The sequence below is a fragment of the Microtus ochrogaster genome, linkage group LG8, assembly GCF_000317375.1.
Source record: "Microtus ochrogaster isolate Prairie Vole_2 linkage group LG8, MicOch1.0, whole genome shotgun sequence".
Classification (NCBI taxonomy): Eukaryota; Metazoa; Chordata; class Mammalia; order Rodentia; family Cricetidae; genus Microtus; species Microtus ochrogaster.
In genome coordinates this window covers 13,957,249-13,966,312 of record NC_022033.1, presented here as the reverse complement: position 1 = coordinate 13,966,312, position 9,064 = coordinate 13,957,249, and the positions used below count along the sequence as shown (strand labels likewise).

At 51.0% G+C, this 9,064-nt stretch overlaps 2 protein-coding genes across 2 annotated transcripts in view; one reads left to right on the top strand and one right to left on the bottom strand.

The window, feature by feature from the left end:
- The first annotated feature begins 796 nt into the window (after positions 1–796).
- On the top strand, positions 797–5,856 carry Wfdc2 (WAP four-disulfide core domain 2). Its single transcript, XM_005362917.2, has 4 exons — positions 797–951; positions 2,165–2,281; positions 2,887–3,033; positions 5,691–5,856. The coding sequence occupies exons 1-3, from the start codon at positions 873–875 to the stop codon at positions 3,030–3,032; spliced, it is 342 nt and encodes a 113-aa protein (XP_005362974.1). The 5' UTR covers positions 797–872; the 3' UTR covers position 3,033; positions 5,691–5,856.
- A 1,284-nt stretch (positions 5,857–7,140) lies between these two features.
- Spint3 (serine peptidase inhibitor, Kunitz type 3) overlaps positions 7,141–9,064 on the bottom strand; it is a 10,552-nt gene continuing 8,628 nt past the window's right edge. The window contains exon 2 of the mRNA XM_005362916.3: positions 7,141–7,389. Coding sequence (XP_005362973.1) covers positions 7,199–7,389 — 191 coding nt within the window. The 3' untranslated portion in view covers positions 7,141–7,198. The remainder of the gene's footprint in view (positions 7,390–9,064) is intronic.

Below are 9,064 nucleotides of genomic sequence, written 5' to 3'. Positions count from 1 at the left end.
ATGTGTCACACACATTCAGCAAACGCCCAGCAAACGCTTATGATGAAAGGGAGGAACATAGCCTGGAGGAAGAGATGTGTATTCAAAATCTTGCCTGAACGGCTTTGGTTGGGGACTTAGGTTGGGGTCAAATCTCTGAATGTCTGGCCTGTGTCTCATAGGCAGTTGACAGGTATAACTCTCTAGTCATAAGAGAAAAAGATACCATGAGACTGAGGTCCCCATTCCGCCCTAACGGGGTGTGGTAGGAAGAAGCAGAAATGCGTCTGAAAGGGCTGGATATTGTACGGGTGTTTCTCCTTGGTGGGCCTGTTACCTGCAGGTCAGATGGGCTCCCTTGTTAACTACGCCCATTGACTAGCCTTCTACTAATCCCTGAACAGGACTCTGCATTCTGATCCATCTGACCCCAAGTCTCAGCACTTAATCCCCAGCATCTGTTGCCTCCCTGCAGCCTTGCCCTTTCTCCCATATTCCTGGACTCCAGTCGTTCCGGGGAGGACCCCAGACTCTGTCTCGAATAAACAAAAACAAAAAAAAAAAAACAAAAAAAAAAATGAGTTCAGGAGACCTGGGCCTTGGCCCTCTGCTCTGGCTGCTCTGCCTTGCCCTCAGGCTTCGGAAAGGTAGGAAGAGAGGGAGGGGTAGACAAGTGTCCGGCTACAACTGGCTCGGAAGCTGTCTCGGTTCCTGGTTCCCACCAGAGCCAAGAGTGACACCTGATCCAGGGGGATTGTGAAATGGCAGGAGGTGGCAGGGCGCCCGCGCTGCCCGCTGTGCTTCCTACCCGCCTCCTGCACCCCTCGCTCGGCCCCGCCCCCGGCGCGAGCGGTTAAATCCCCCCCACCCAGGCTGAAGCTCACACCTGCACCATGCCTGCCTGTCGCCTGTGCTTGCCGGCTGCAGGCCTTCTTCTGGGGCTGCTGCTGTCCACCTCCCTCTCAGGCTCAGGTAAGTGCAGCCAGGAGTGCGGTGCCCAGAAGTAGGGGCTCTGGGGGGGCAAAAGTGGGGAGGTCAATGAAAATTTAAATTTTGGGAACCCTGGGGCCTACAGTTAGTGATTCTTGAAGAGGTGGGTTCAATATACTGGCTGTGGGGAGACCCCTGAACGCTGCAAGTTAGAGGGGCGGAGGCTCCCCCTTAGCTGTAGGCGGAGACCCAGCGGAGCGGGAAGCTCCCGGGATGACCGAAGCTGGCTCAAGTCCCCAGGGGACTGGGGTTCTGAAGCCAAGCAACAAGAAGCCCCCAAGTATCAAAGACCCCTGGCCCGGGAATGGGCTCCTCTGGGGTGTTATGAGAATCAGAAGTCCGTGGGGTTGAAATGTGAGGATCTTGGAGCAGGGCGATGACTATCCCGGTGGGCTGGGCTCGGTTCTCCCGGACAGTTCTCTGCTCTCCCCATCCCCAGATGCGGGAACAGAGAAACCTGGTGTGTGCCCCCAGCTCCAAGAGAGTACTGAGTGTGTGGCCTCGGCAGCCTCAAGTGCTGCCAGGCCGGCTGCAGCTTTATCTGTTCCCTGCCTAATGGTAACCCATCAGCGACCTGGCAGGGACAAGGCGGGGCAGTCAAGTGCTGCGAGAGGCGGGGAGCTCACAGTTCGGGAAGGAAGGGCACCCCGGACCCAGGGACCCCCACTCCCTGGAAGGTTGAAGCGGTGGAAACCCGATCCACCTGTGCCCTCCCTTGTCCGGCCTTGGGTGGATGCGGGCAGGGGCGGGGGAGGGGGACAAGGGCGTCACTGAGGTGCGGCCCAGGGGGGAGGTCCCCCCATTCCTGGTTGGGCTCGATTCTCTGGTGCATGACGGGCTTCCGGGCACGCACAGCGAGACTTTGTTCCGGGACCTGGGCGCAGTGGCTTCCTTGGCTGGAGACTATGTGCAATCCTTAGGTGGCATCAGGCCTGGGACCCGAGCCCCGGGGACCTCTTGCCTCTGGAGTCCCTCCCTCAGGACCTTCCACGGTCTGGCCCGGCTAGACTCCTCAGATTTCTCCCTGAGGGCGGGAAAGAACTTTGCCACACCCTAGTCTGTGGAAGTGAGCGGCCCAAAGAAACATTCTTGCACAAAGTCACACCGCCATCCTGTGGCTGGCAGAGGTTCCGTTTCTTTCTTTGACACTTTCTGGCTTTCCCTCCTTTATCTTTAAAACCATCTCCACCCTTAGGACTGGCTGAGGAAGAGCTCTGGGATACTTCTTCACCTGTCAACTCTACTTTTCCATCAGAGGGAGGTCAAGTCCCCACCACGACACCTGCTGTGGCCATGGACGAAGGTGTCCTTGGTATGGAATCTAAGCTTCTCATTTCCAAGAGAAAAAAGCTGAGGCTAGGAAGTGGGGGTGGGGGCAAGAGGGGAACACGAGGGTTTGTAGTTGCTGGTCTTGATCGTGGCCACCACCCCTACCCCCTATTTTGCCTTTACTATGTTCTCCAGGGATGCAGCAGACACTGGGAGTGCTTATACTTAGGAGTCCTAAGGCAAAGAAAGCAGCACGGTGGAAAATGGAGGGAATTACTTATTGTTATCAAGAAGTTTGATTTTTCAGGGTGATGTGTGTGGGCGATAACTGCTTTTATAAGAACCCCACAGTGTAGTGACAGTGATCCCATGTGACATCTAAAGATGGGGGCTCTGGGAGATGTGGGCCCTCAGTCACAAGGGTAGAAAATGGCAGAGCTGTGTGACTCAGGTTGAGGTTCTGTGATTTGAAATCCCTCTGAGAGCAGGAATAGGGGGTCCTGGACCTCTGAGAGCAACTCAGGTTCCCACAATCAACTCAGGTAGGCAGATCTAGTTGATCCAACTTCGGGGCAGTGTTCAACCACGCTTTGCTGATTGCCTACCTGAATCCTCCAGCTTAACCCCCTTACTCCTTTGCCTACCCAGAAAAGCAGGGCTCCTGCCCCAGCGTGGACTTCCCCAAGCTCGGCATCTGTGAGGACCAGTGCCAGGTGGATGGCCAGTGTCCTGGCAACATGAAATGCTGCCGCAACGGCTGTGGGAAGATGACTTGTGCCACACCCAAACTCTGAGGTAGGTGGGAGCAGGAGAGCTGCTTCAGAGATGCCCAAGTATGGGGTACTTCCTTATAGCAAGTTGCAAAGGAAGACCTCGGAAAACACAGTGATAATCAATCCGTCCATAGATATCTCAGCTAATATCCATCTACAGTGCATGGATGGTGTGTGAACAAACGAATCAGACACAGAGGCTGGGGGATGGGTTTTCTTGTCTAGTGTGCGGGGAAAGAGATAAGCAAGCTGATTTTGTAGTATGTCACAGGGAGGTACATGGCAGGGGACAAAGAGAACAGGAGGGAAGTGTTCTTGGGGGAGGAGAGACAAGGGACCTTACTGTAACTTTTACACGAGACAGTGGGTGAAGATCTCACCAAGGAGGTGTGAAACGAGACAAGGGACACGAGCGTGTCCAGGCAGAGGTAGCAGCAATATGAAGGCTGCCACGCACGGCGCCCCCGTGTCTGCACTCGGTGCGCTATTACCCAGTTCGTGAGCTTTGGGCAAGGGTCTGGAGGTTAAAATACACAGACACACACAGACAGAGAGACAGCAACGTGGGTCATCCTTGAATTCCCCAAGAATGCCCCCTTTATTGTGTTCAGGGGCAGATTATATAGAGATAGCCACGCCCCAGTCAAACCCACCAGAAACCACTCTCCTGTCATCAGGAACTCCTGAATCTTGTGCTCAGAGCAGCTGTAGGCACTCAGATCAGGGGAAAACAAGAAATTCAGGATCTGGGGTCTCATTGCTCCCAACAGAAGGCAAAAACATCACTGGGGCATTTAAGGAAGAACCCGAAGGCTGGGTAGAAATAAGAAGGAAGGCCAAAAGGTCTGGGACAGACGATCTGAGGGCCTTAGAGGCCATTGTCTTGACCCAGAGGTGTGTCTTCAGAAAGAGACTTGCCCTGATATTTTGAAAGGGCCCTCCTGTATTATGCCGTGATGTGGCTAGAATGCTGAGGTCAGGAAAAGATTCATAGACTCACCTGTGAATGGACACGGCAGATAAGCCTGACCAGGAGGGAGGCAGGGGACAGAGGTGGCCAGTTCACCACTTCACGAAGAAGAATGGTGGGGTTTGCTGATGTGTGATGAACTTCCCTTTTGTTTAGCAGGAACTTTGGTAAAGTCAGGAACTGGAAAGAAGTAGCTGTGTCCTAGGGGAGAGGATGATGTTGGGGGCGGGCCGGGGAAGAGTGAATGGCCAGTGGGGTTAAGAAGGTGAGTGGGACACAGAGGAGATGATCTCTGTCTACTCCAAAGGCTCCTCTCTGTGGGCAAAGGCAGCTGAGGTCATTAACTTCGGCTGCATTTATCAGTTGTGTCTGAGATGGGTTAAGCATTTACTCTGAGCAAGCCAGGACTAAATTCAGTACCTTTAGTGCTTCGGGCCCTGAAAGGAGAAGTTTGGGGAGTCACTTTCGTTTGTATATGACTAAAAACAAAATACAATTCAGTTGGGGCTAAGCTGTGACTCAGTGGAGAACACTTGGTTTCTGGTGACTACCAGCTATAACCCCAGTTCCAGGGGCCCTGGTGCCCTCTTCTGGCATCCAAGGGCATTTCACACACAAGGTACATGCAGAACACACACACACCTAACACAAAACACCAATATAGCATCATGTCACACAGAAAGTGTTAAAAGGGGAGAAACTGAGAGAGAGACTTGGTTGGCCTGTTTGAGGTTCTGGGACGGAAAGGAGACCACTCCCTCCAGCTTGCAGTGCAGTGATTGAGACGGAAGAATTGATGACATAGCCTGTGCCATTACTCAGTGACCACTGACTGCTGTGGGAAACAGATGAGGAAATGCCACCCAGGCTTGAGGGAGGGAGGATGGAGTAAGAGCAGTTGGAGAACGCTTTCCAGGGGCTGACCTTGAGGTGGCACAAAAGGATGAGGCCGTGATTCATGGTTTGGTGAGATGCAGGGTGGGATGCTGTTCAAGGCAGAGGAAGCCATGATGAGCAAGAACTTGGACAAGCCATTGGGTGCAATCACAGATCGCTGGGGGGGGGAATCCATTAGTATACACAGAGATAACCAAAGCCAGAGACAGGGAATGTGTCCAATGTCTCATGCTTGTTATTTCAAAGTATGCTTTTCAGAGGTTAGGAGGGAGCTGTGGTCTTCCTAGGACCCTGAACTGTGCTATGATGCCATGTTCTCCTTGAATGTCAACTGCATGGTGGGCATTGCAAGCAGGAAGACCAAGCAGGTTCAGATTTCTGCTCTGACCCTTACTAGCTTCTTCTGCTCCCCGGCCACAGTTATTTTCCTTACAGACTGGGGATAAAGATCATCTGTTCAGCCAGTTCAGCTCAAGTCGATCTAAGGAATGAAGGCATGGTGGGACTTTTTGGTGGTAGAAGGAAGAGTCGAGGGAGATGATAAATGTTTCTGGGTCTCCAGAGAGGCCACAGTGGTCAACTGGGATCATGGCTTACCCAAGGAGGTCCTAGAACAAGTGTGATTTGGAAGTATAAGAGATGGGTCTAGAACCTGCTGGAAGATGCAGGCAGAGCTCCCAAGAAGGCGGTGCATTGCTGTGTATGCAGTGTGACGGAGGAAAGAGGAAACTAGGTCAGGATTTAAACTGCTGACACTTGTGTTTAGTGTGACAGATGTTAGTGCTGATGATGCCATGGTTTTTTTCCTTCAGCTGCAGTCACCACCAGCCTGAGGAATGGGACGAGAACGCTTCTGCCTGGCCGTGCATCTGGCGTCATTCCCGGGGCCTCCCTTCTCTCTGGTCTTTGTGTTTCTTCCTGGACCCGCAAAAGTATCTCCCTTTTCTAACCAATAAAGAGCTCCCTTTCAGCAATGGAGACGCCATAACACCTGCTCTCTCCACTCTGCCTGTTTCCCCTGACTTGGTTTAGGTTGGTGGGAGAGTATGGGACAACTGGGTCATCCAGGCTCAAAATCCAGGGAAAGATTAGTTCTAAAGTCGTGAACAATGATTCAGGTATGTCTCTGGGGTGCTAGCACTTCTCTGGTGAATCCTTGCACCAATCCTGTGAAGTTGCTTATTCTCCAAGGATCCTGGAGCCAACACGGCCTCTTAGGGGTGGAGAAACACCTTGGAAGTCACTCATATTCACCCCTGGGTGTGCTGCGTGTCTCTCTGCCAGCCAATGCTGGGAGACATGCTCAGGGAGGCTTCCTGGCTGCTCAGAGTCCTCGGAGAAGTTCATGACAGTCCGGGGGTCTGCTGAGCAGGCCTTCAGTAAATGGCACAAGTCTGAGGGCCTGGATTCAGATCCTCACACCCATTTATAAAAGGTCAAGTGCAACATTATACCTTCACCCTACCACTGGGGTGGGGATGAGGTCGGAGACAGGTTAATTCCCAGATCTTTCTGGACAGCCAGTCTAGCTAAATGCCAAGCATCAAGTTCAGAAAGGGAATTGGCTCTCTCCTTCCATTAGGTGGGTTCCAGGGATTGTATTCAGGCGGTCAGGCTTGGTGGCAAACACCCTTACCCACTGAGCCATCTCTCTGCCCTCCCCCTACCCGCGTGGTTTAAAAAGAAGCCCTTGCCTAGCTTTGTGTCTCATCTCACCTTGAAATGACAGATCGGACAGGCTCGTTTTCCTCCTCTCCTTTCAGAGAGTAATAATTGTTGCTTAAGGAAAACCAGAGGACCTGGGGCCAGGGCTTGTCTGTCCTCTTCCCACATGACAGAAAGACATGACTTAGCTTTAGCAGGAGGTAAAAACTTGCTATTTTTAAAATTAAAATTAATTAATTTTAAATTTAAAATTAAAAGTGGCCTTAAAATCTTCAGGTTTTTCCCCCCTCTACATTTGCTATTTCTTCCTGTTTCTGCTTAGTGTGGAGCTCGGTACAAACATCTCTTACATCATGGGTCATTTCCTCAGCCCAGTATAGGCCCTTTTAGTTCCAACTCTGAGTCTTTATCATCAGGTGGGTAGAACAGCAATCCATACCAAGTTCTGAGTGGCACTTCTAAATTTTCCCAATGGACTTGTATTTTACAAGGAAAGGTTTTTAAGCAGGATGCCAACATTTGTGCAGTTTCTGAGATAGAATTAACTTTAGGGAAATGTATTTAGAGGAATGCATTTTTTTTATTCATACACGAAAAGCCTTAGGGGACCCCATAGGGAGCTTGACTTCATGGAGAGCTGTACAAGCTTGCTAAATCAGGAACGTCTGCAGGCTAAGCGGCACTGATTTCTGGTCAGAAAGTTGTTTTCGTTGCCTCCACAGCCTCCGTAGCTAAACCGGTCACACTTGCCAGATTTGATGTTATAGTACCATCGCAGTTGCATGGTTTGACACTCACCCCTTTCCATAGGAAGTTTGCATAGCTCTGGTAAGGGCTTTCTGAATACTTGAAGAAGAAGAAGAGTGGTTAAGGGGGCCGAATCCATCACCACCCCTTGCTTCTCTCCCCTCTGCTTGAGGCGTCCATGGCCACAAGGTGCAGGGCTGAGGCCATCCATGACAGCTACCTCTTCCCACCAGAACTTCCCCATCTCAACAGAAGCCAAGGTTTGCACTTCTGCAAGCAGTGAAACCTCCCTTGCCTGGGATTTCGACGTAAGCCCTGCCACCCATGACTGCACGAGGCTGTAGAGATGTCACATCTCCAAGTCTCCAGCTGGTTGTCTGTGACGCCAAGGAGCTGAGCCCTGGATCTCCTTCGCCCCCCTCAGATTTGATTTGCTGAGGTCAGACCCTGCAGGTTTCTGCCTTCTATCTCACAGTCTGTTCCAGAATGGACAGACTGCAGGGAAAGGGGAGTCTTGAGTCTGAGAGCAGGGTTTCAAGTCTGACACAGTCGTTTGCTAGCTGATAACCCTGGATGCAGGACCTGTCTCTTCTACATTGAGTTTCTTGACCATAAGCTGGACTGTAATTTTCACATCTTGGGGCTAATTGAGAGGTTAAAGAGAACTAATGAGGGCTGGGGGTGGGAGTGAAACACACTTTTAATCCCAACATTCAGGAGAGGCAGAGGCAGGGGGATCTCTATGGGTTGGAGGCCAGCCTGGTCTACATAGAGAGCTCCAGGCCAGGCAGAGCTGTATAAGGAGACCCATCTCAACAAAATACAGCAACAAAAATAGGGAACAAAACCAAACAAAAACAGCCAATAAGAAGCACTGAGAAGTCCAACAACTAAAAAAAAAAAAAAAAAAAAAAAAAAAAAAAAAAAACCAGACAAAAACCAATCACTGGATAACGGTGAACTGCCCCTAAGCATCCTCTTCTTCCTAAGCAACAAGACCTAGCAACACAAACCTTGCATACTAACTCTGTAGCCCTAGTTCCCGGTGCAGGAATGCCTCTGAGGTCTCAGCAAACACCCAACAAAGCCACAATAACCATGAGCTCCTCATGCTACAAGTTTCTTTGTATTTTTTACTATGTGAGATGTGTTTTGCAATTACTGTTTTATATGTGCATTCACGTGTGTGTGGGGTATATGTGTGTATGCGCGCATGTGTGTGTGTGTGTGTTCATATGTGTTGTAGAGGCCAAAGGACAACTTAGGTGTTGTTTTATGGGGATTTTTTTGAGTCATAGTTCCTCACTAGGCTGGGGTTCACTGAATAGGCAAGGCTGGCTGGGCGGTGAGCACTCTACCTCCCGAGCTCTGGGATCACAGCATGCCCTGCGACTGACCCTCTCCTTTCCTTTTCTTTTGATGTAGGTGTTGGAGATCAAATGCAGGTCTTTAGGCTTTCAAGGAGAATGCTTTACAGAAAGATTTGTCATCTCAGTCTCTGTAATTACCCTTCTTAGTAACTTTGGGGTGAGTGGAAGATTCAGAGGGCCTCGTGTGTGCCAGGCCAGAGCTCCACCGCTAATCTGCCTCTCTGGTCACTCTAACTATCGTGGCTTACCATGCTACATGAAGAAACTACAGTCAGAGAGATGGGGCATCTGTTCTAATGCCAGGAAGTGGGAGGATCAATGTTGAAATAAGAGCGGCGGAGCTGCGTCCCCCGCACCCGGCCGCCCACATGGCTAGCTTAGCTTATGCCCCGAAATAATTACAC